Here is a 27528-nt window from a genome sequence, read left to right as displayed (position 1 = left end):
CTGTAGATACAAAAAAAAGCAAAAAAAAAAAAAAAACACCCTCTTCTTAAGGAGCTTTACTCTTTAGAAGGTCATGTAGTATTAGTATTAATCTAGATTAGTATTAATTGAATTGAATAATTTTCACATTTGACTTTTTAGATACCAAAGATTTGGCTTATTAATTGACTTTCATTGGAATATTTTTTTATTCTATTATACAAATGTGCTTTTATTTATATTTTTATTTTAATTTTCCTTTTTAAACCCAGTAATGTTTTTTGCTTTCTACTTAAATAATTTGGAATAAATTATGGAATTTGTGCCCCAATGAATCTTTATATTCATGTTCCAAGTTTCTTAAAACAGGAAATACAGAAATTCAAAACATGCTAAAAGCATCCCTTCTAGAAGACTCTTTTAAAAACTCAAGTTTATGGCTGTCCTGATAATATTTATTTCAGTGGAAAAATGATAAACTCCAAGGATGGCCTGAAATCTTCCTCTTTCCTTAGAGTTAGCATTTTTCAGGACACCCTCATGAAAATCATTAAATAGGTCAAAATGTACCAACATTTATGAGGATAAGAACAATTGTCTTCACTCAGCAGAATGTGAAATCTCAGGCAAACTGAAATCAGAACTTAGTAAAATTTGTCTAAAAGATGCCATATTGAGTTGGTCTGCTACAATTGACAAAGCGGGGGCTACCAATAGCAGATCCCAGGAGCACTGCATGAATATGTGCATTTATATTGATGGTATGATTCTTTCTTATAAACAAAAACATTCCAATTGTTGAGGAAGGGTTTTGTGCCTTTGCAAGAGGAAAGGAAGACACTTTTATTTTGCTCCTTTTCTTTTCTACCATAGTTGCATGTATACTTCGTTTTCCTTTCTTGGTATCCAATATGGCTCTTTGCTCATGATCATCATCATTATCATAGACTTTTATAAAGCACCTTAAAATTGGCAAAGTGGCCTATATACCTTACCTCATTTGAGTCTTCTTGTAGTTATGTGGTGTAGAACTACATTAATAAAGCTGTTTTAGTGCTGAGGAAACTGAGACTCAGGTTGAGTAACTTGTCTTTAGTCAAGAGCGGAGGCATATCAAGAAAAATTTGAGACTCCATCTTCCTGATTCCTGATTATAGGATCATTTCTATAATGATCCTATTCATTATACTACAGGGCCCCATAGTAAGCATTTAATCAATATCTGATTGTAGTCATCATCACACTAAACTATTCCTAACAATAGCATGCTGCAGGATAAAGTGAAGGATGGAACCCTAGGAATCTCCTTTTAGAGTAATACCACTTTCTTGCTCAGTCCTTATTCATTCATTCATTTATTTTTTTGGCATTGACCCACAAACTAAGTAGATGTAATTTGACTCTTCTCTACTCCACATTTCTCTATCTTGTTCACAAAAGTGCCATTTAAATAAGTTATTGAATGAAATAGTTTTAATCAGATTTGCTTGACATAGAACTGTCTTATATGATGTATCCTGGAAATGGATTTAATTAAGTGGGAAAAATTGATTTTTAAAGGTTCAAATAACCCACTCTGGAATTGGAGATTCACTGAAAATTAGTCCATATCTGTGAGAACTGAATCTAATCACAATGTAGTATTCTCACTCTTTTTATTGTTGTTTGCTTGCATTTTTTGTTTTTTTTCTCATTTAATTTCTTTATTGGATCTGATTTTTCTTGTGCAGCAAGAGAATTGTATAAATAAGTTTATACATATTGGATTTAACATATATTTTAACATGTATAATATATATTGGATCATTTGCCATTTAGGGGAGAGAGTTGGGGGAAAGGAGATGAAAATCTGAAACACAAGGATATTCAAGGGTCAATATTGCCAAATAATCTATACATAAGTTTTGAAAATAAAAAAAATTTTCTAGAAATCAAAATTTTCTAGAGCAATCAAAAATTAGATTACTTGGTCAGCTTCCACTTTGCCACACTTGATGTGAACACTTTCTGTTAATTAAATCAATCTAATATTACATGAGGTTATTTTTTATAGTCATTGTGGACTATTTTTTTTTTTTTGAGATTATATTAACTTAAAACTCCTTAGGTCTAATGAGTGCAGCCGCAATCAAACTGAGACCTGTTGAGGACCTTAGCTTAAAAAGACCAAGATTTCCTATTTCATCCAGGGCCTCCTCCTGTCATCCTGATCTCTATCTGGTCACTGGAACCCAGATGGTTCTGGATCGGAAAGTGAGGAAAGAAACCTTTACAGCCCTCCTCCACTTCAATCCAATTCACTTGCATGTCATAGCATCACCTCCCTGAAGTCATGGTGCTCTTTGAAAACAAAAGACAAACAAATAACAACAAGAATAATATTGAATCAGATTACTTGGTTTCCATTCTGTACTTTTCAGGTTTTTTTTTTTTTTTTTAAAAAACCTAAGTAAATATAAAACTAAGTCAAAATGAACAACATCCTCAAATCTTAACATACTATTTATTGGAACCACATTTTAAATTTAATCTTAGTTTCACCCCATCATATTTGTTCATCATTCAAATATTTAAGAACTTACTCTATAAAACATACTGTAGTTACATGAAAACTAATAATAATAATGCGCCTTTACATAAATACTAAAGTTTTCAAAAATACTCATGAGAATCTTGTGAGATATATATATATATACATATATTATTATTATTATTATATCCATTTTATAGATCAGGAAATTAGGACTTAAGAGAATTTATGTAATTTATTACATAACAAGACAAGAGATTGTCAGATTTGGGAACCAATTCAACCATATTTTTAATTCTCCACATCATTTGTGCAGCCACCACAGGAAGGGGTTCAGGGATGAGGAAGACACCTTTCCTTCCATCCAGATGCTTCTTATTTTGGAAAGGAGATAATATGAGTAATAATAAAGGATAGCATATGATAAATGCCCATTGAGATCATGATTCTCTCATTTCCTCCTCAACTTATATCACCTGCAGCCTTGATTTTTTTAAAGGCTTCTACCAAAAAAAAAATTGCCTTTCATGTCTTCATCCAAATAAATTTTTTATTGAAAACTATTGCTGGAAATACTTCAATGAGGTATAAAAATATCAGATATTTTTCAGTAATTGTAATATCTGTGATTTTTTTTTCATTTTTAAAAATCTCCTTCTTTTAGATACCTTGAAAATCAGTTTCTTATTGCTTTTGTGGTTATGTTGGTTCCAGCATGGACTGCTTGTGTCTTATGTGTGTATTTAGTCTAATCCAGTTGGTTTTCCTAATTTCATTTTTAATGACTTTTCCACTTCCGTTGGTAATAGAATGTAAATTCCTTAAGGACAAGGACTGTTTCATTTTTTGTGTTTGTGTACCCAGCTTCTAGAACAGTATTTAGTACTTAGTAGGTGCTTAATAAGTGTTTTGGAATTGACAGCATAAATGAAGCCTGAGAAATTAAGAGAACACATTGATACCTCCACTATCAAAGTGAAATAGATGAAATAGATTACTGTGAAAACATCAGTAGGACCCTTCCACTTGTTGTCTATTTTGTATACTTCCACTTTTATCTTTAAATTGCTCTTGGGATGATTTAGTTGATGTGGAAGACATTTTTTTCCTCCATCATTCACTGCTTTGTGATATGATACTGCTTATAATCTTCGTTATTCTCGCTGAAATATTTTGAAAATGATTTACTATTATAATATAGTAATGCTAGACCTTCATGTCTCTCTGCTGAGCAAGAAGATCAAAGGTTGACTGAGTCAGGTGGCTTCCAGGTTTTTTTTGTCTTTCTAATTATGATAATGGCTTTATTATCAGTTAAACTTAGGAAGTGGCAATCATCTACAACAATATCTTCCCTTTTGCATTTCCCACTGGAGGTAGGAAGAGGAGATAGGGATCAGTCTGTTTGAATAGATCAGGTTGAAATTTCTATAATTGCATGCAACATTTTCTTTATCTGTCATCTTATTTGGTGTTAATTTTCATCAGACATATATGATATGACATATATAGGTATGACAGCACATAGATAATTAATTGGGAAATAACTCCCAAATTGATTTTATATCAGTTAAGATCATTTAGGTTTTTTTGGATGACTCAGAGTGAGTGTAAATAGCAGTTGTTTTTGTACTGATTGGAAATCTTGAGGGATTCCCCCCCCAAAAAAAAAATGGACTTTTTTCCTTTTTCAACTAGGCAAAGTAAACCAACCTTTGCTTCATTTCTTACCCACCTTTAAATCACTGAATGGATATTATTTCAAACACACTGAGACCTAGGAAAGACTTTATAAGGAAGATAAATTTCTTGAAATAGAGCTCTGGAAAATCAGGCATTGATAAAGTTACTGGGATTCAAATGAAGCTACTTGATTATACCTTAAACCCAAATCACTCTGGCTCTGATGGACCAATAATGGACCCCAATCCAAGCCTCAGTGGGCCATAATTTGGTTTTGTTGGCTCAGACTGAGTGTATATAGCAGCTGTTTCTGTTCTGGCCAGAAATCCAGAGATTTTCCTCTCCCAGATTGATTTTTTTTTTTTTAAGTAGGTAAAAGAAGGTATTTTTTGGGTCTCATTTCTTACCCAGCCTTAATCACTGAATGGTTATGTTGCCTTAGATAAAATGAGAATCAGGTAACACCTTAGGTTAAAAAGGCCAAGATCCCCCATTCCATCTAGGGCCATCTTCAGTCATCCTGATCTGTGTCTGACCTTGGTGTTCAGGAAATGATTGTAATATAAAAAGGCATTAGTAAAAACATTGGGAGTGGGATGGCGACAGAGAGAGATAGAGACAGAGACAGAGACAGAGTGAGAGAGAAAGAGAGAGAGAGAGAAATAGAGAGACACACAAGAGACATAGAGATACAGAGAGAAGACAGAGAGAGAGACAGAGAGAGACACCAGAGAAAGAGACACCAGAGAAATAGAGACAGAGAGACAGAGACAAAAGCACAAAGAGAGACAGAGGCAGACGCGTGCGCGCGCACACACGCACAGACAGATATAGCCGAGTGCGTGTGAGTTCAGGGCCTCTTTCTCAAGCAGAGAGCTGAAACCTTTGTTTTGACATTTGCCAGGCCAGGCTCCCTGGGACCTTTCCCGAGCCCCACAGCTCTTGTAGCTTTTAGAAAGCAGATCACAGCTGTGAGATTCTTCTTGGTTACTAAATAAAAATTTCAGCATTCTAAGTTAGTGTCATAAAGGAGGAGTTTAGGAAGCCCTTTGACAGCTTTGCTCTTATCTTGCCTCTCGCCTTCATCAAATGATATGGAATGTGTTGAAATCTCACTTGACTTTGCTTTATATTTCTCCCCCAATTTTAATGTCCGATTTAAGCTAGCCTTTTTCATCCCCACCACCTCTTATTTTCTTTCCCTGACCGCCCCCTTTCCCCAGTACTCGGCAGTCATTTGTCTTGGTTCATCCTTTAGATCCTCGAAGTTAAACTCCAGCACACCTTGGGAAGCCGAGTATCACGTTCACCACTGGGGCAACCGAGGTGGACGTTTCTGCCTTCTCAGATATCCCCCCAACCTGCCAAAATGCAGATCCTGTGCTAAGTCAGCAAAGTGACATCATTTAATTTGTCTGCTGAGAATTTCAGAATTGTGGTTTAGGCCAAGATTAAAGAGGAAAAAGAAGAAAGGAAACAAAAGAAAAATCTTTCTTTAATAATACATCTTTTGGGAAGAAACATTATTATTATTATTATTATCAGTAGTAGTAGTAGTAGTACTAATGTTAGTATTTGTGAAGAACATGACCAAAGAGAGAATAAATTACATTGGCTCCTATTGGAGGAGTGTGAATGTTTTTATGGCGGCTTTGGAAAGCTCAGCGTTGACCTGTTTTTATTATTTTTATTGGCTCCCTTGATGATAGCAAACTGGGCTAACCTGGGGCCTGCACAACCAGCAGGAAATTTAGGTCATGGGTAGTTACATTTTAAAAACTTGGGCTTTTAGGGTCCGTTCCATCATTGTAATTGATGGATGATGGCATGGCAGAGAGAAGCCCTAAATCATTCAAGGTGGCCGGAGGATGACAAAGGACCAGCCAGTGTTGTTGGCGGCCGTTTCTCAGCCCCCCCCCCCCCCCCGCGGAGTGGTCGTCTGCCTTCCCGAGGGGTGCCTTGTCCCTTCTTTCATGCAAGTGCCGCCTCCTAAACTTGGCAGCCCCGTGTGAAGACATTTCCCAAGAGATAGGGGAAAAACGCTCCCCCCCAAGTTCACATCCTGAAAACGCATGTGCGTGGTTTAATGGAACAGTTTATTATAGTGATTGAAAAGAGTTGTCCCCTGCCTGCTAGGCAAAGGAGAACTCTGCCTCTTCCTTTGGCGGGAGGTAGGTGACGGGCGCCCGCCCCAGGCCGAGAGCGGCCAAACGGACAGGTCTCTGTCAAGGACTTTTCTGGGCCTTTTCCTCTCTGTCCCAGCGCACAGCAGCAGAAATAAATCCTTACGGCGGCACCTGGGACGGGGAAGTACTTTATGGACTCTGTTTTCATCTTCCCCTCTGGGAACTGTCCGAAGCAGCGCGCTCATCCAAACACCTGGAGCGCGGTTGGGGGGGGGAGGGGGAGGGGGAGAGGCCTTTGGGAACGCCGAGGCCCGAGGCGGGCTCCCAGGCCCGCGGGTGAAGGCCACAGACGGAGCCGGGGAGCGGGGCAGGAGGCAGGTGTCCCAGGAGCCCCTGCGGGGGATGCAGAGGGCAGAGCTGGGGGCGGGGCTGGGAGGGCGCCCCCACAACGTCCGCCGATAAAGACTAGGCCTTTGGAGCGGGATCCGGGCCGGAGCTACCTCTCTGGTAATGGCGGATGCAGGCCGCTCCCTCGCTCTGGCTTTTGAAGCCGGGCCGTAGAACACCTCACTGTTTGCATCCTCCCTTGTGCCCGCAACGTCCCGGGCTCAGACAGCTTCCTTCGCCGTTGGCCCAGCCTGAACCCTTGGTTCCCAACCCAGGCTTCCTTCGGGCTTCTCGATTTCTATGGGTCCCAGAGAGAACCCGCTGTGGCCCCTCCGATGGCGCCCCGCCCCCCTTCCTTACTTAAGGCCGTCACTGCGCTCAATCAGTCTTGTTCATTATCCTGGCATTGTCCCCGCCTCCAACTTTTCCTTAACGCCCCTGCCTCCCCTCTTCGGAACACTTCTCTCTGGTCTGGTTCTTTCACCTCTCTGTGGAGTCTGTCTCTGTGTGTCTCTGTCTCTCTGGGTGTCTCTGCCTCTGTCTCTCTGTCTCTGTCTCTCTGGGTGTCTCTGCCTCTGTCTCTCTGTCTCTCTGTGTGTCTCTGCCTCTGTCTCTCTGCCTCTGTCTCTCTGTCTCCCCCCCCCCCCCCCCCGTCTGTCTCTCTGTCTCCCCCACTCCGTCTTTATTTCTCACCCCCCCACTTGTCTCTTCACTACCATGACCAATATCATAGTTAAGACCCTTATCGCCTCTCGCCAGTACTACTATTAAAATAACTTTGGTTTTAGAAAATCTGTTATTACTATTATTATTTATTCAACAAGCATTCTTAGGTTCCTACTATGTGCCAGAAATTGAAATAACTGCTCTAGGGATAAAAGAGTGAAAACAAGATGGTTCTGCCCTCAACAAATGTAGATTCTACCAGCACTAAAGCCCACATTGCGAATAGAAATAAGTAAGGAGTAGTAATTAAATTAAAATATAAATTCATAATCAATATGACACATATATTAATATATTATATAATAATATTATAATTTATATATTATATCGTATACAGCATGACAACTAATAAATAATTAAGTTAATAAAATTAGTAAGGATTGTTGTTTCTATTTGTGGGCCACAGTTAAATTTCTTGTCCTTACTTGTCCACTGAAATTATATTTTCTGTGGCCATCTTCTAACTCTGAAATCCAGTGTCTTTTCCCTCGGGCTTTGTTTTGCATACAACTTCCAGCAGCATTTGATTTTTTAAAATTGAAAACATCTTTTTAATTATATACATATATATGTATATATGTGTATATATATATTTCCCTCCCCCCCCCCCCATTTCCCCATCACCACCAGTGGAAAAATAAGTAAACCCAACAAATCCTCAAACTAATAGGCAGAGTCAAACAAAACAATTTACTACATTGACTAGAACCAAAAAAAATTTCTCTCTCCTCCCCCCCCCCCCCCAATACCTCAACAATAGCCATCTCAGTGCTGGATATAAGTGGAAATACAATAAACCGTTCCTGATGATGTGTCCTCAGTTACCCCTCCTGACAAGAGAAATTCCTGGTACCTTCTTAATTTGTTTGGTCAGAGTGTCCTCTGATAGTACGAGGCTTGATGAGTGTTACTGAAGAACAAACAGTGTGTGACTGCGAGTATGGCGAGTATAGCTAGTTTCAGGCACAAGTGAGAAGTCCGTAAAGTTTATTTTTGGCAGCCCCTCTTATACTGAATTTCCGTCAGAGCTACCTTCCCATAGATGTCCGGAGCATTCTCGCTATTCTCTGGCCTCCCTGCCGCCATTCATGTTCTGGGCCTTTTCACTTTGCACCAAGCCAGACTTTTGCTTTGTTCCTACAGGGAATGTGCTTCTGTCAATGTGATTATGGCCTAGGGTGGGGAGGGAGGTAATCTAGACCTGCAGTTTCTCTGGTATTCAGATACCCCCAAAAAAGTACCACAGTTCCTGCTAAAATTTAATAGGAGAGACAATACACATGGAAGGTTTCAGCTATCTCTCAGTTGGAAAGATACTATGATCCTTAGAATACAGTACTATCCTTTAATGTAATTTTTCTCCTTCCTTCTTTCCTCCCTCACCCCTTTCCTTCCCCCTTTTTTTCCTCCTTTCCTTCTTTCCTCCCTCCCCTCCTCCTTCCTTTCCTCCTCCTTCCCTCTTCCCTTTTTCCTCCTTCCCTCCTCCCTTTTTCTTCCCTTTCCCCTCCCTCCTCCCTTCTTCCCTCCCTCCCTCTCTTCCTTCTTTCCTTCTTTCTTTCCTTCCTTCCTTTCTTCCTTCCACAGAGACACACACAGAGAGAGAGAGAGACAGATACACCTACACACAGACAGAGACAGAGACAGAGTGAGAGTGAGACAGCAGATTTTAGTTAGAAAAACCTTCTAGTACCTCTCAGTTATTCCACTTGGTCAGTGTCCTCCTTTTTCTATGTGTGTGGGTGGAATTAAACATTTGAGGAATGGTGTCTTAAGTGAAATTATAGTGACCCTGCCACGCAGCAGCTTCATTCATATGAGAAGCCATTATAGCAGTCGACTGTGGTTGTGCCCCAAATGCACGCTGTGGGTTCTTCTGTCTGCCCAGGTGTAACATGACTCATTTCCCTGTCACGCTCATGTAGAGCACCTTTCTACATGGCCAGGAAGTCTAGATCTGACTAAGCATCGTCATTTTAATGTCAACCCCAAATACTTCTTTTCCAAGGACCATATGAAACTGACAAAGAGCTCTTTGTATGAAGATATTGGGACTTGTTCAAAAATAATATCGGTCCCAGACTGTAAAATAATCAGAAAGTTTTATCACTGTCAACATAACTCTGGTCTTCTCAACTCCAGTCAATACCCTGTTACTTTAAAATGAAGAGTTAAAGGTTAATAATCTCTGAGGATGATTTTCTCTCTGTCTCTTTGTGTTAGGTGTCTCTCTGTCTCTCTGCCTCTGTCTCTGTCTCTCTGCCTCTGTCTCTGTCTCTCTGCCTCTGTCTCTGTGTATCTGAATCTGTGTCTCTCTTCTCTGTGTGTCTTCCTCTCTGTCTCTCACCTAGCTTCATTCTGACTCCACTGGTTAAGTGCTGGCAGTGAAGAAATGAAATTTGAAGAAATGATTTAGTGACTTCAACTCCAGGGTTTCCAGATTACATCCCTACAAATTCAATTTGTTGAGCAAGTGCTAATTTTTGAATCCTAGAAAGTGAAACTAAAATTTCCCTAATGAGGTTTTTTTCTTCATTTTTACTGGGCTAGAGTGGGGCAAGTAAGAAAACTCATCATCTCTCTAAACTGTGAGAAGCGAACACCTCAATGAGGATCAAAGTCTCATATTCCTCACTTAGTTGTTCTTAGGAAAGTGCTTTATAAATTTTAAAACAGCACAAAAATACCAGTCATCGTTATAATTTGTAGACCTTCTCATTTGTGACTATCCAAAAGTGGAATGGTCGTCAATGGCCGTTGGCCTTTTCTCCACTGTAGATCTTCCCATGGAGGACGATGTAATTGTAATAGAGGGAATTAATGCTTAGATATGACTAATACTAGCTGATCTCTTAACTCTCTCCCATCTCTGACTTCTTTCTTACCCTGATTTCATTTGAAAGAGCACAACTGATGAGAACATTCAGTCGGCAAGTATTTCTTAAGTTCTTACTACGCGCTAGGTTCCATGCCAAGTACTGAGAATACAAAGAGACAGACAGATAAACCGCGGTCCCTTCTCTAGAGGAAAGTACAGCTGCCAAATGGAAGAGACTGTATCTCCTCCCTGCCCATTTCAATGGATGATTCTTGCTTGCTGAGTGCTAAGAGGGTTGCTCTATACTGTTAAAGAACTGGAAGTTTGGTCGGCGTCCTTTACCTTTTATAACCCTAGGACCAAGCCCCTGTGGTGCCATCAGCCACCATCCCTGACAGAGGGTGATCTATACTTGGCTGACAGCCTTCCACTTATGAGGCGCTTCTTTTCTACCACACAAGCCTGTTCCGTCAGCGGGTGGCTAATGTCATCGAAAAGCCTTTCCTTATCTCGAGCCTTATTTCTACCTCCCACATCCGTTACCAGAAAAGGGACTAACAGTTGTCCAGAATGGTCATCTTTTATGCATCTCTTGGCTTGGCTCCGGTGCCATTCACAGCTTTGCAGTAAAGCTGTCTTGTTTACAAGATGCTGTTTTGCTATCTCCCATCCCAACAGTAATTTAAAGAGGTCAGAACACACTCGGCACTTTGATTAGGTTGTGAAAACGGGAGTTTTTCACATTCTTGGGTTTATGTTCAGCTTTAGCATTGATTCAATTTTCTTAAATTAAGTAAAGGTTTTTCTTTCCCTGAGGCCATTGGGGTTAAGTGACTTGCCCAGGGTCACACAGCCAGGAAGTGTTAAATGTCTGAGACCAGATTTGAACTCAGGTCTTCCTGACTTCAGGGCTGGCGCTCTATTCACTATACCACCTAGCGGCTCCAAAGTTATTTCTTTCCATTTCAACCAAGCTGGTGTGTGTATCTTAACATGCCCACAGTAGCCTGTTTAATGTTAAAATAGGTAAATGAGAATTCTTTATAATATTAAATCCTCAACAGAGTGCTGAAAGATTAAATTTTGCTACTCGAGAACATGGCTCCTGACCAATTCTTTTTATTCTCTTATTCCTTCATAATTCTCCTTCCATAAAAATTGGAGGGAAATTTGAAGGACTTCAAAGGGTTTTTGGTGTGTTATAAACCTGCTTTTCATGAGTAGGGACTAAAAAGGTGGAAGCTGGGCTATATCTCAAGCCAGGGAGGTCATAAGAGTGAATTCCTTTTCAATAGCAATGATCACAATAGCAGTAATGTAGCTTTAAGGTTTGCAAAGTGTTTTACAATTATTATGTCATTACCCTTACAATAATCCTGGGAGGTAGATGCCATTATTATTTCTATTTAATAGATGGGGAAACTGAAGCGAATGACTTGCCCAAGGTCACATAGCTATTATGTGAAAGAGGCTGGATTTGAACCCAGAACTTGCTGGTGACAGGGAATTCTATGCACCGTGGCTATGGCTCTGCCTTGCTGCTGCTTTAGGCAGAGGCCGGACTAGATGGCTCTCACAACTCTTGTTCTCTGATCACATGCAACCATTTGGAGAAACAACATTTTTTATAAAGGGGCTGACCTTAAAATTAAAAGGAACAGGGTTCAAATTCTACCCATGACTCAGGCTGCCAAGGGGATTGTGGGTAAGTCCCTTCCCCTTGTGTCCCAGACACTCTAGGGCTAAGAGCAGCTGGAGTTTGCATATTGGTAATTTTCTTCACCTCTGAAAGGAATTACGGGTTCAGATCAAAATTACTTAAATGTTATACAATGAGTCAGTGATAGAGTGAAAGCAAGAAAATTCACTTTTGGTTCTGTGTATCCCTGGTGCTTAGCATAGTTCCTGGTACATGGCCCACTAGGTGGCCCAGTGGATAAAGCGCTGAGTCGAAAGTCAGGAAGAGTTCAAATCTGGCCTCAGACACTTACTAGCTGTGTGGCTCTGGCCAAGTCACTTAACCCTGTTTGTCTCAGTTTTCTCATTTGGAAAATGGGGATGATAATAGTACCTACTATTAGGGTTGTTGTGAGCATCAAATAAAACAGTATTTGTTTGGGTTTTTTTTTTTCCCTCATAGTATTTTATTTTCCCAAATACATGTAAAGATAGTTTTGGCATTCATTTTTGTAAGATTTTGTGATGAAATGATATGCATTTCCTTTGGGCTAATTCAGTTCTGCTTTGTTCCTTCTCTGAAGAGGGCACACATGCTGGGTGGTCCTGTACCAGTGTCTATCATGTTCTAAACCAATCAGTTCTAAAATTCTGAAGAGAGACCTTGAGAGCCTTGTATTGCTTTATGTACATTCTCCATTAAATACTTGATTAATTTTAAATCTTTTGGATATAGCATTTTGCTTTTGTGAGGTATACAGTGAACCTCCAGACTCTTAGAGAATGAACAACGTTCCATAAAGTATCCCTTGGAATTTCCCTTTATATTACTGATTCTTAGGTTTTGTCATTATTGCATAGAAATGCTGCTATTTTTTTTCCCTCTTTTCTTTCTTTTTTTTCCCCTTTCTTTCTTTCTTTTTTCCTTGCTGAGGCAATTGGGGTTAAGTAATTTGCCCAGGGTCACACATCTAGGAAGTTTTAAGTATCTGAGGCCAGATTTGAACTCAGGTTCTCCTGGCTTTAGGGCTGGTGCTCTATCCACCGCACCACCCGGTTGCCCCAATTTTGAGGATTTATTTTGTTGCCTTCAACTTCACTAAAACCAATATCTCATCCATGTTGACTGGTTTCCTAGAATTTTCCCAATTATATACCATAGCTTTGCGACTTTAATTTCTCTCTCCTTTCCAGAACTAGATAACATAGTAGTGAGTAGAGTGAGCATCCTTGCTTCAATCCTGCATTTACCACATGTTAAATTTAAGGTGTCTACAGGATATCCAGTTCTAGATGTCCAATAGACTGACTCGAGATTGAAGTTAGGATTGGACATGTATATTTGAGAGCCAAATGAGAGACAGATCTGCTTCAGAATGGTGTTTAGTGAATGAATGATTCTGAGGAGCTTCATACCCAATCCCATGATACAGCTGTTGCTGCCAGCAGTTTTGAAATTTGTCTTTTGAAGCTACCTTAGAGGCCACTTTTTGTGTTATACAAGAGATATCAATAGCTCTTCTTAACAGTCATACTTATTATTTTTAAAATCACAGGCAGTATTATCTAACTTGATTACCCATTTTTAATAATGTTTAGTTGTTTCCAAAAATCAAACATCTTCAAAGGAAAATTTGCCGCTACTTAGAATATCCCTGAAAATAAGCAGCAGGCTCTGAAGTCAGTTACAGAAGAGGGGTTTCAGCAATATTTGGAGCAGGGGCAGCAGTTTGAGAATAAACATAGCCTCCCACATAGTGTCTTTGAAGATGTCAGTACTCATTTGATTGTGTGACTTATTAAAAACAATCAACTCTGTGACATTACTGATTCGTTACATCTTGAATTTATTAAATTATTTCAAATTCGAATTTTTTATTGTTTAAGTTCTAATGCTTTTTATTTTTGTTTCATAATATCATCACAATTAAAAACAATGTTAAGGATAAAAGCACACCATATTTTATCTTCCTGTTGATCTCCTCAAAAAATATTTAGCCCAATTGAGGGAGGAATGCCCAATTTCCTGCCAATATCTTCTCCATGGCAAAAGAAAAAATAAAGTTAGTTTGGACAGCAACTGTAAGAGATTTGATTTCCAATTGTGTGTGGCTTATGTGGTGTAGAAAAGTGACATTTATAGAATGGAAATGTTCTTGTAAACTGTTTTTTTAATTTTGGATTTTTTTAAATTGATGCAGGGAACTCCCAGTGAAGAACCTTCCTCTAAGGATTGAAGTTGGCAGTTGCCCTACGCTTTATGGTCAAAGTTGTGTGGGGCAATTGTGCAGGGCCACTTAGCCCACATGTTTCGGATGTTGGACTGAGTAGTATAGTGGGTAGAGCACTGTCTTGGAGTCAAAAAGACCTGTCTCAGGCACTTATTAACCAGGTAGTTAGACCCAAGCAAGAAAAGAAAAATCTCTATCTCAGTTTCCTTTTCTGTAAAATAAGGATAATAATAGCTCCTATTTCACAGGATTGTAGAAAAGATCTATTAAGATAATATAGGTGACATACTTAAATTATTTAAGTGATAGGTATTTATATAATTTTTATCATTATTATTATTATTATTTATTTGCTTTGTGGCTTCTCTTATATTATAAATTCCCATTTCTTTATTCCAGAGCATTGGAGAATCATCAATGTCCAATGTACTGAATCAGTTGCTGCCCATGATTAAATCTTTTAGCCAGAGGACCAGTGATGACTACAGCCCAGAAGACCTTTTGGTCTTGCTAGTGTACATTTATTCAGTTGTTGGAGAAATCCCAATTGACAAAGACCTGGACACAGCTGAAGAAATGGTGAAGATGGCACTCACCGTGGCCTTGTCTGAAGAACCCGAGCTGACTCCTTTGCTGCAGAAAATTTTAGGTGAGTGTTTAATAAGCAGATAAGACACAAGCCCCACCAATCTCCCAAACCCAGAGTTATTTCTACAAGAGTATGTGCCATCCGAAGTCTGTTTTCTTAGATTTGTTTCAATTTTAATGAAGTTCTGCTCTTTATTAACCCTATTTTCAGACTCTGATTTCATCAGTTCTCCCTCTCAATATTCTCTGAATTGAGCCACTGTTTGCTTAGTTTTCCATCTAATGAATTATCACAATTGACTTTCTGAAATCCAATTTAACTAGCATTTATTGAGTATCCAGGATTATGCTAAACACTGGGCATAAAAAACATTCTTCCCTTCCCCCCAAAAAAAACCCCAAATCAAAAACAACCAACAAACAATTCCTACCAAAGCCCTGTTGAAATAGTGATAGATCTAAAGAGGAATAACAATTTGCTTAGATCCTTTAAGTAAAAACCAGCTATCTTCACGATATTTCCATCCAGTAATTCTTCTTAAGACTATAGCCATTTGAAAAATATTTTAAAAATCAGGAAATTAATAAAACCTGCATAATCTGAAGTAATAACTAAACATCACAAAAAATGAACAGAAATAATTTTTTAAATTGTCAATTAAAATATTACAAAATACTTCTTTTTCCTTGTATTTTGAGCAGGCAATACATTTCTGCTTACAATGAAAATCCATAAATGGTTTATAGAAACAGTTCCTGTATATTAGATGCAAAGTTTTAATGTATTTTTTTTGGTAGAAACTTAATTCCTGTAAGCATCTTTACATGTTGGCTTTCCTCAAATTTAAAAAAAAAATCCAGTTTTAGCACATTTTGACAAATTTTTATTAATGCTAATTTTATGTTACCAAACTATTTCATGTATTCTTAAATATAGTTATAAATAAATAATCATATATTTATAATATAAAATAATAATATATATACTGCCACCCTATGTGTTACCCTTTATTCAGTTTCCCTTCTTTTGGAAAAACCTATCCTTAGATTTCTCCAAAAGTGGCCCCTGCAGAGATTCTGATTCATATCCTGAAGGATATGTTTCATTGGGAACTGTTTTAAAATTTGTTTTAGCTTGTGTTTCCATGCCTTCTGTGGCTTGTATTTAAATTATTTAAAGATTATATTACATTTAAAAATGAAAATATAAAGATTTCCAGGATAAGAAGTCAGTTGAGGTGATGAATTCATAATAGCTTTTCTTAAGAGGGCAAACTTCACTACTCAACACAGAGCCTTCTTTTTTCCTGCTCTAAGAGTTTGTTTGGCAAATACTCATGGAATTTTGTCTCGTATTAAGGTGTGTGTGTAAAGTACAGAATCATGTATTTTTATGTTTATTTGCCAATAGAAATGAAGACCATGAGTTCTAGAGGAGAGATTTAAAATGGTTTTTACTAGGATAAGCTCAAAAAGTGCATTTCCTGAAACCTGATTGGATTAGCCATCTTGAACTGCAAAGTTTATTCCTAAAATCCATGATTCCATAAACAGACAACTAATAACAGCATGTTATAGCAAAGATTTGTGCCAGCTGTTCTCAGGAGTGGATGTTTATATGCCATCAGTGTTATTTCCATTTAACATATGCTAAAGGCCCACTTTTTCATCCTTTTATGATGTTCACTGCTTTCAGTTATTCAACATATTTGTATTTGAATGTAATTACATTTTCAAAATGATCCTATAGAATATTTAGAATAAAGAATTCTACAGGTCACGTAAGTAAACACTGAAAATGTAAACTTGTTAAAAAAAGGTATATCATTGTTTGTTTTTTTAAATGCAATGAAATCTTAATAGTATTGTTCAAAGTATTTGATTCTGTGTCCATAATTTTGCTTTTATTGTGTTGATAAAAGTAGATGGAAAAAACCAGTGACTTAGATATAGCCTAAGTCTTTCTACTGCTTTAAACATTTAAAGATGGTAACTCACCTACACAAAAAAAAGAAATGGGATGCTGTATGAACACTAATCCAACAATGAATTCTATTTTGAAAGAGAAAATTTTATTTACACACATACTGGATATATGTTTACTGAAAAATTTGATCATAAAGGGAATCAGAGATTCAGTTTTCATCCATAAACATCTTGCCACTGAAAAAAGAATTTTACTTGCTGCTCAGAGTAGAAGTAATGATACAGACTTTCAATCTATTGACCAACCAATATTTATTAAGCACCTGCTATGTGCCAGGCATTGGGCTAAGCTCTGGGGATGCAAAAGACAGTCTCTGCCCTCAATCTGATGGGGCTATAGCCAAGTAGATGAAAAATGCCTGTTGTCTAAATCAGAGATTCTTGGCCTTTTATTTATTTATTGGTTGTCGACTTCTTTGGATTTTAATGAAACCTATGAATAATGTTTTAAATGCAATATATATAGATATAGATAGGATTGCAAAAGAAACTATTTATGTTGAAATAGAAAATATTTTCTTAAAAAACAAATTCACAGATCCTTAAGTTAAGAACTGTTGCTCTCGACAGTGTTTCAAAATTTTCTATACTGTCAGTAAATATATATTGTCTATGGACCCTAAATTGAATAGGAAGAAGAGACAGATTGGATTCCTTAGGGGGAAATTCTGCATTGATTTTAATGACCCAATAAGTTTCTCTTGTTATCAAAATATCTCTTAAATCAAAAACCTTCTTTTTCTTTGATTAAAAAAAATACTAGTATTCACAATTCTCTATGTCCATGAAGTCTCTGAAAAATCTGACATAATGTTTGTAAATAGATTGTAGTAGGTAACCAATTGAAGAATTACATTCAAAAAGTAGCGTTAAAGATGTATGACCAGGTAGGAAGAAGAACAAGAATGGGAGATAAAAGATGAATTGTCTCCATTCTCCATGGGTACCCTTGTAATGTTAATGATTCTAGCATGTTTTGTGAACCCCTTGGGGAGGATTTTCCAGAGACTTGAATAAGACTTACACAGGATGACAAGTTATAGATGCATAACATTTTGCATCTTTAGACAGACTCTGTCTTTTTATGTTTTACATTTTAAAATATTTTTTAATTACTAAAAATCTATTTTTTATCTTCTCCCTCCCTCACTTTGAGAAAGTTATGACAAATATACATAATTAATCAAAACAAATTTTTGGATTGGCCATGTCCAAAAGATATGTCTCCTTCTAAACCTGAAGTTCATCAACAACCTCGTCCCATCCCCCCATATTGATCCACCAGAATCATGGATTAAACCATTGAAAAAAGGGGATATTATTGGATACCAAAAGTCTTAATTACTCATATAGATAGTGATCACTGCCACTAGTTTCAAATATATGCATGTCATTGTAAAGATAGCTGTTATTTCATAGCAGTATGATACAGTGGATAGAGTATTGGCTGTGTAGTCCAGAATTCAAATGCTTCCTTAGACATTTATTAACTTTATGAACCCAGACAAGTCACTCAACCTCACTCAGAATTAATTTCCTTATTTTTAAAATGAGAGACTTGGATACAATGGCTTTTAAGCTCTTTTCCAGCACTAAGCCAATGATCCTATGATTCAGAAAGGATATTTTAATCATATATCATAAAAAATAAAGATTTGAAGTAGTTACTTGAAATGAATATTACATTGCTATCGTCTTTGAAAAACTGAGATTATGCTATTCTTTCTACTGTGTATGTGATCCATTAGAAATGTGAACTCCATATTTCTTACCTTCGTTTGACATAGCTGTTGAGTAATGAGTGGAGTGAAGGGCTATTTTAATGTGTTGGACAATAAAATGAAATGTAACAGCTCCAAGATTTCTCATGGGAGTGATTTAGAGAAGACATGTGTTCTTCATCAGTGTTTCTAGCAGAAACCTTAGAAATACAGGAAAATACCCTGTTACACCAAACAGTATTGCAAACTATAATGGAAAACAATATTTTTGAAAGCAGATTGATTTTTATTTTTGGCAGTCAAGAAAAGCAAAGAAGCAAAATAAGCTAAGTAAAAGTATATTAACGAAGGGAAGAATCAGTTATTAGTGTGTCATGATGAGGGAAAACTAATCATAGCAGACCTTGGTGATGAAGTAAAATCTTTTTTCCGTACATGACGGGATGAAGAATTTATGCTCCCCACCCTACCCCCAGCAAGATCCTCAAGTCCATGCTCCAGAACCATGGTGTCTTCTGCATAGTCATGATTTTTATAAAGCCCTCCCAGTGCTGGAATGGGATCAAGTTGGCATTGAAGTGTGTGGAACATTCATGCTAGTGATGGGAGGAATTTTCTGATCTCTCTGCCAGTTACCACAGCAACATCCTGTTGTACTGCCTGGCCACAAGTGATGCTCCAGGGGCCTGGGAACATCAAGGGATGGATTTTTGAAATTTTGAAAAATGTCCTTCAGTTAGAATAGGATGTTAAAAGCAAAAAAAAAAAGTGGCCCTTTATGTTTCATAAGATAGCATATAAAGGGAAAGAGGTGAGATATGGGGAGTGATGGGAAGAAAGGAATGAGAAGGGAAAAAAACTTAGAGTCTGTTTTTTTTTTGTCTTTTAAGTCATTTCCCAACCTTCCTTTGGAAAGGTGTATTATTTTAATATAATGGCTGTCTTTAAGCAATACAGCCCTTATGATAATCAAGAGAAAGGTCCTTGGATATGTATTCACAAAGGACATTTTCATGCTAATAAATGTCTTTAAGACAAACCTTTATCAACAAAATAAACAAAACCCCCACAAATCATGATTTCTGTTTTAAATGGCCCTATATTAAGTGGCCCTTAAATCCCTAAGAGGGTATTTTACACATTAGTTGTTTTTTTTTTTTTTAAAGGTATTTCATTTGATTTCAGCAACTATGAAGTATAGCTATGTGTAATTTTCTATGTTCAGCGAAGTAAATTTATCTGAGCCTCAACAACTTTGAGGAAAGTATTTAAGAATATTTTCATTTCCATTTTACAAATGGAGAAACTGAGGCTTCGGGAACTCAAATGACTTGCCCAGATTTGCCCAGCTAGTTAAATGTCAGAGGCAGGATTTGATTCTGGAGAGAGGAGTGAAGGGCAGGGGTGGGAAACATCCATTGTAGTTAGAAAGGATCATGTAATAACTTCATGAAGGAGTCAGGAAGCAGCAGATAGAAAATGTCCATGGGAGGTCACTCCTTCTTCTTCCATGTGCATTAAAAATTTTCTTCCTTGTGAGATTTCTCACTGATTTTCAGGCCACTTTCACTACTCTGTGCTTGACCTTGGCTCTGCCCACATCACTTCCAGAATCAAATGGCTTCTGGTAAAGAACTTGGATAGGATAATAGTTAAGTGGATAGGAAGGCAGCAGAAAAGGAAATATAAACATTTCAAAGGTGGCCTTAATGGAACTTCTGATTTGAAGATTTCAGAGGAAATTCTGATTGATCATGAAGATGACTTTTAAGTTTTATAGTTATTAATATAAGTCTCTGCTGATCAGTATATCTTCTTTATATTTGGCTGTGATATTGTTGGGTTTTGTATTGCTATTTTCCCTACCAAATTACAGAATTCCATAACAAAAATAGAAATGACAAACAGAACGTTTTATGGTCTCTGGAGTGTCCACAAGCTAGTTGAAAAACCAGCTTTTGAAGACAATTCACTTGGCTTCCTTCATTTCTCCTCCCCTTTTTCTTTTTCTCTCTCCCCTTCCTCCTCCCCCCACGTCTCCCTCTATTTAAAAAGACATTATTCCAGGTGAAAATCTATGCTACTTCAAAGATGAGTTCTTGCCAACTTTGACTTTTAAAAAAAGTCATTTTTTCTTGTAAAGAAAAATGAGGTCATTTGGTCCCTCTTCCTGCTTCTACGCAGGGCACTAGTAAATCATTTCAGACAAATGGATGTCAGTCCTCTTCTAAATTATCCCTTGTGTAAGAGATTCAAAAGCTTCTTTCAGGAATATGTTCTGCAATTTAAAAACTCTTATAATTAGGATATTACTTCAGTTGGACTTACTTTCCTCCTCTGAACTGAGCATCTGTTCCTTAACCCAATAACCCTATCTATTTCAATAGGATTACCATCATCTTAATTACCCAGGCTAAACTTCATAGTCATGTTGAACTCTTCCCTCTACTTCATTTTCCATATTCCTAGTCAGTAATCAGAGTCTCTAAACTTGTGAATTTAAAAAAAAATTGATACTGAAGATTTAAAAATCACTGACATTTTTCAATATATTTCTCCTCCTTTCTATAAGAACTATCCCTAATAATAATAACAACCACAAAAAATAGAAGGGATGGCGTGGGAAACAACTGAGCAAATTGGTACATTGACCTAGCCTTGGATAATAGAAGGAGTTCCTCATTCCCAGCCTTCCAAATCGGAAACAAAGGAAGGACTTGCATTCTAATTTTTCTTCTTTGGGGCCACTTGTGGTCACAATTTCACCCCATTCATTTTTGATTATCTTGTTGATATTCTTGCCACCTACGTTACCACCTATGTTACTGTAGTTGTGTAGGTTATTTTCCTGGTTCCACTTAGTCAGTGTTGCAAACATTCATGTAAATCTTTCCCTTGCTTCTTTTCTTATTCTTCCTTTCTTAAGGCACAACAATGTTGTTTCCTACTCATGTAACACACCATGTTGAGTCATTCTCCAAGAGATGGGCATCTGCTTTTGTGTCTAGCTCTTTGCTGCTACAAAAAGTGCTTCTGTAAATATTTTAGGGTTTCTAGAGATACCAAAATGTTCCTTTCCTTTATTATTAACCTCTAGGGGAAGAAAGAAAATGGGAGATATACTTAGCATTGCTAAATATCAAATAAAAATACATGGCTATTTTAGAAATTTCCTTAGCATAACTCTTAAATTACTTTTAACAATGTTTGGATCAATTTTCATATTTCCCCAAATGGTATTTTTAGTATGTCTGTCTTTTCACAATCCCTTTAATACTGACCATTCTCCCTTTTGTTACCATTGCCTGTTTGGCACCCATTAAACTCGAGACTCTCCACAATTTGATTGCCCCCCTTTCCTTATGTTACTCTCCTCCACCCATTCTATGTTGGAGTCAGATTGGACTATTCATGAGGGCCTGAACAGTTTCCTGCTCACCATGTCTTTTGTACATATTGTTCCCTACATCTGGAATATCGTCCATCTGCTTTTGTTTTTTAACCGTTATCTAAGAAGCAAAGCAAATACCTTTGAGGGCCTCCCTTAGAGCATGAAATGGGGTGGACCTGTGTTTGAACAGGAATCATAATTGAGACTTTCCTACCTTCCACCCACCTTCCACATCTCCTTACTTCAGATATTCTGTTTCCTGTTGGCCATAGTGACTTATGGAGTGGTACTGCATGGGGATAATGATTCTTAATTGACTGCTGAGTGATAATTCTGGATATAAGGGAGGAATGATCCTGCCTTCTCCTCTGTCTTTGAAATGCAAGGACAACTTTGGAGCTCTCCAGAGAGCGTGATGGAGGATAGCCATAATCACTTAAGTAAGTCTGTGCCTGGAATGGGGCCCTTTGAAACAGGGCCTTATGATATCCCAAAAGAGAGATGCCATTTTTCCTTTTCTGAATACCCAAGTTGGAGGGAAAGGGTCAACAGAGCAGAGGCTATTTTAACAAAAGACAAGTTCAAATGGAATTTTTCACCCAGAAAAAAACAAAAAGACAGCAACAAACAGATTACTGCCAAGAAGGAGCCTACTTGGTGTTAGACTATTTACAGAGGAGGTAGAAATGTGTAAAATGCAAGTCATCAACTGAGAAAAGATGAATGTCTGTAAAAGGTATTCACCACTGTCATGGCAGCTGTTCTACACAAAATCCAAGGAGAACAAAGTGGTTCTGATGGTCTCTCCATCTTCTTTTCTGCCATTTCTGCTTCCTCATACCAGGGACTGAAGTGTTAGAGTTCAAATGTTATGATTTTGCTACTACTAATAAAGACACTAGTGAGTATTAGAAATGCTGAAAGACCCATTTAGTGTCTGGTCCCTCCATTTTATTAGTAGAAGCTCTTAGAATAAACTGGTTTAGTTGCATCTAAAAAAGCCAGCCTTTCTATAAATTTATTTTCATCTTTGCCACTTTTTAGTTTTCCCTGGGGCAGTATTCTTTGTATCATCCACTATTCTTCTCTGTCATATTGTGTAAACGAATATTCTAATCTACTGTTGTTATTGATAGTTATGTGTCCGTTTAATAAGAAAATCAAGTGTTTGTTGTTTTGGCTGATTGGTGGCCATTTTGGACTTATTTATTGTGGATATTATTTTGGTTTGGTATTTGTGTGAAATGGTGAAAATTTGCAATGTTGTTTTCCATGGTCTATTGTCCATTTTTTTTTTCAGCAAAAATAGCTTACTTCACTAACTCATTACATTCACTACTAGTATCTTTTCATTTTTTTTATCTTTTCATTTTACTTGATAGTGAGTTTCTTCTTTGTTACTGTTGGTCAATTGTCTAACTACATACACATGTCTGATTTAGAAATGGCTTCTCATATTGTTTACACTAATTTCCTTTCATGATTGACTGTCAATTTCTTTTCTCTTTTTTGGTGATTTTTGGGGTACTACCATAGTTAATACCTTCTAACTCACTTCTTGAAGTATGATAAACAAGTGTAAAGTTACTGAGTAGTCTGAGAGTCTTTGGTATCTTTAATTTTATAATCTTGAACCATATTTTCTAGTACATTTCTTGTTGTCTATCCTTGAAGCAAACATATCAGTTTATGCAATAACTCAATATCTGTTAACTTTTAAAAACCTTGTCAGTTTTTAATAGAACTTCATTGGCTGCAGCAAATTGTGGTGTATATACAAGAGTTATCTTTGGGTTTACCTTTTTAAATGTGTCTATCATTTTTCTTGTGCAGCATGATAAATGTGGAAATATATTTAGAAGAATTCCACATGTTTAAGTTATGTCAAATTATTTGCTGTCTATGGGAGGAGAGTAGTGAAGGAGGGAGAAAAATATGGAATACAAGGCTTTGCAAAGGTGAATGTTGAAAGCTATCTTTGCATGCATTTTGAAAAAAAAGAAGCTATTATTTAAAAAGAAAAGAAAAGAAAAAATATGTCTATCATAAGTCCTGCAAGTAAAGATAATAACTAAGAGTCACATGAAGGACATCTCTTCTTTCCAAGGAAAACCTACAACCTATTCTTCCATTTAGCCACAATTTCTTTTGGTCTTTGGACTTGACTTAAAAGAAAAATGTCAACATTGCTACTATTCACTTCTTTCATTAGTATGTAAAAGCATTTGTCAGTGGACACATATCTTACATTTAATATATTAAAGCACATCATGTCTCTTGTGTATTTGCATAAACTTTTTTTTAATTTTATTTTATTTAATAATAACTTTGTATTGACAGAATCCATGCCAGGGTAATTTTTTACAATATTATCCCTTGCACTCGCTTATGTTTCGTTTTTTCCCCTCCCTCCCTCCACCCCCCCCCAAGATGGCAAGCAGTCCTATATATGTTAAATATTGCATAAACTTTTAATTAAAGCTTACAGATAGTCTAAAAAACTATGTGGTTCTCAGCACCCTCTGCCCAGTTTTCTCCATCACTGTTCCATTCGCTAGAAGAAGAAGAAGGGATGGCATAGGAATAAGACGTTCATTAAGCCTTTGAGGGAAAAATGATTGTGGATCAGACTCACTAATAAATGTGTACTTAAGAAAACTACATAGTAAGATCAAAGGAACTAAACTTAGAAGTATAGCTTTCTTTAGCTAGACTTCTACTATAGAATACTATGATTTACTTGATAGATCCCTCCTGTCATTTTTTTAGCTCATACAAACATTGTTCAGAGACTTTTATATACTAATGACGGTTAATTTGTCCCTCCCATGAAGTATATTAACTTCAAGCATCCTTGACATCTTCAGAAATACTATTGTTCTTTCTATAAACCTTTTCTGTGCTTTGTCTAAGTATAAGAGACTCAGGAGAGGCCTTAGTACTAATTCAATTCAGTTGCATTGCCTTCCCTAATATGCTAACACCACAGCTCCTACTCTTTTAGTAAAATACCCAATTTCTCAATAAAGTGACCATTCTTCCCATGAATCCTGAATAACCATAAAAACCTAAAACCGCCATAGGCAACTTTACATTTTCCCTATGCTTAGGTAACCCTGATTTTGCTATTGAATTGTTGCATGACTTTTGTATGCCCTGATTTTAACCTAGCTTTCGGGAGATGAGAAAGCAAAATAAGATAAAGTTGATGGTGTAATTCTTAAAGGTTCCTTAAATGCTTTTAAATAAAGTCATGGCCCACAGAGTAAAATGCTAAAGTAGGCTTATTTGGGATAAACAAAAAAAATTTACTTACGGCAGTTGTAGTGCAAGTTGGAATATTTCTTTTTTATTTTAATACTCTGGAAACATAATTCACTGTAGGTCTTTCTCTAGACTTTTTTGTATTTTTTGAGCTTCCATTACAATACTCAGTATTATCCATCTGTTATTCCTCACTCTTTCTATATGGCCAACCTACCTCCTTTTCTAATCATCTGTATCCTTGATCTCTTGAATCCTGCTCCTTGTTAAAAATTAAAGTCACTGAGACTTTTAGAACACTCTATATAAGATTAGTAAAACTGACCTTGGGAAGTAAGTGGTTCAGAATGACTGAGTGGGTGTTCTAAGGTTAGAAAAGATATTTTCCCTAAAGAGAGACGTATCTATCATCAAGATGCAGATAGGTGCCCTCTAAGACAATTGAGGGCCACTGTGGCCTTGGGAGCAATGTGTTCATTCGAATAGAATTGTATTTTTTGAGTATAGTCAGTTCAGTCTAAATATCTAGAAGAAGTAATAATAATAGCACACCAGAATAATTTCTTTCTCACACTATGTTATTAGGTACATCAAGGAGATAACGACAAATAAAAGAGCACAGAATTAGAGAATTTTGTATGTTGAGTTTTGGAGACATCGACTTATATAACAAGGTGTGGTATCTTAAAAATATCATGGAACATAATCTCTACTGACTTTTCTTCTGTCTTCATGTGATGTCTCTTTATTCTGTCTTCAGCACCTGGTCTGAGTTGGCTTGAAATTGGATGGTAATTTTCATTGAAGTGTTTATAATTTGATGTCTCCTTCTTTTTTTCTTTCAGTATTTAAAAAAAAAAAATTTTTTTTTTTTTTGTTTTTAACACAAGACATATGCTTGTAGCTCAACAAGCCCCTGAATTGTTGCCAACCTGACAAGTCAGCCAACTGGAACAGGAAACTAGTATGGTGCAATGTTCATTAACAATTTATATTCTTTTTCAACATGCAAATGAAATGGCATTTTAATTGTAAAAGACTAGACTTCTTTACCAAACTGTACTCCAAAGTGATGGGACTCTTTGCTTTCTCTTTCTTAAAAAAAAAAAAAAAAAGAAAGTCCAGTCTGCTGTTGGACTTTTGTATTTAAATTTAGTGAATGGTGCATGAGATATTTCCTACATAAATAATTTCCTTGCAAGGACGGCAAACTTAGAAGGGAATAATTCCTTTATATTTATAATGTTGAGTGGATTCCCATTAGCTAATGAACACAAACTCAACCTGCCAACGCAGTGCAATACATAAATTAGAATTATGGAGATGAAATTATTATGGGCCTGGTGCTTGACTTACTTGCTTATAAAATAAGGGGGGAAAATACCCAAAATAACCAAACACATGGTTTTACCTATTGAAAAAAGAAAAGAATTCTGAAAAAACCAGCCTCTCCCAGCAGACACCTACACATGAGTCCCTCAGCCAGACATTATGACTTCATGTACTTGCCACATACACCCCCCCCATGCCCAGTGATTCTGGGAGTTGCCACCCCCAGTCCTGGTTACCTCAAGTTGTTCTCTTTGGGAATGCAGAAGCCCAGACAAGATGACATCATCTGAGGCAAGCAAAAGCCTTTTCTTTTAGAAATGGACATTTTATGATTTTTGACTTTAGAGTGGTTACAGCATTTCAGAGTAACAGTTCATTCAGATATTAACGAAGATGTGTTGAAGGTATAATATTTCAGTGAAGACAGATGTATAAAGAGTTTAAAACAGAAAGAAGTCACTAGGGTGTATTTCTTAAGGGTTGTTTTGTTGAGTTATGCAAATAAAAAAAAAACCTGAATATATACAATCTCTGTCCATTGCTTTCTTATTAACAATCATCATTTCCAGAGCTCATTTAAGTGTAGAATGACTTTAAAGTCAAGTTGAAGGTATGGAAATGAATAGTGAAATCCTATAAACGTAGACAATGCAGTATTTTGGTTTTGTTTTTCTTCTTTCAGATGGGCCTCTTTTGTAAGTGCTTATGTGTTTTAGTTTGACATTGAAAATGCAGAACTTTGTATGAAATCATGGAATATCCAAAAAAGAATATGATCGGGCAGAAAAAAATCCAGGTCACTGCACTCCAGGGTAGGGAGGATCTAGAAAGGGTTTCCAAATAGCGTACTACACCCAGACTGTGCTCTGCGTTCCAGAGCCAGGAGAGCGAGCGCTTCACTGTGTGTATTCTAAAACAGAGCAGGACTGTCTCACTCTAAAATAGTCACCCTTCCGTTTGAGACAAATAAGATCATTTTGCTGAATATCTTCTTGTGTTTTGTTTTTTCCAACAAATTTATTGCCTCCTTTCACAGAGGTTTAGAATCATGTGACATATTTTAGACACTATGAGTAATCTCAGTCCATTTTA

General features: G+C 37.0%; 1 protein-coding gene across 1 annotated transcript in view; it reads left to right on the top strand.

Annotated features, from left to right (window-relative positions):
- Positions 1-27528, top strand: part of SCFD2 (sec1 family domain containing 2) — a 383959-nt gene that overhangs the window by 135220 nt on the left and 221211 nt on the right. Inside the window, exon 6 of the mRNA XM_051966662.1 lies at positions 14554-14803. Within this exon, the coding sequence (XP_051822622.1) occupies positions 14554-14803 (250 nt within the window). The remainder of the gene's footprint in view (positions 1-14553; positions 14804-27528) is intronic.

This window comes from Antechinus flavipes, chromosome 6, assembly GCF_016432865.1.
Source record: "Antechinus flavipes isolate AdamAnt ecotype Samford, QLD, Australia chromosome 6, AdamAnt_v2, whole genome shotgun sequence".
Taxonomy (NCBI): Eukaryota; Metazoa; Chordata; class Mammalia; order Dasyuromorphia; family Dasyuridae; genus Antechinus; species Antechinus flavipes.
The sequence above is the reverse complement of the archived record's forward strand: the minus strand, read 5'-3'. Positions and strand labels throughout refer to the sequence as shown.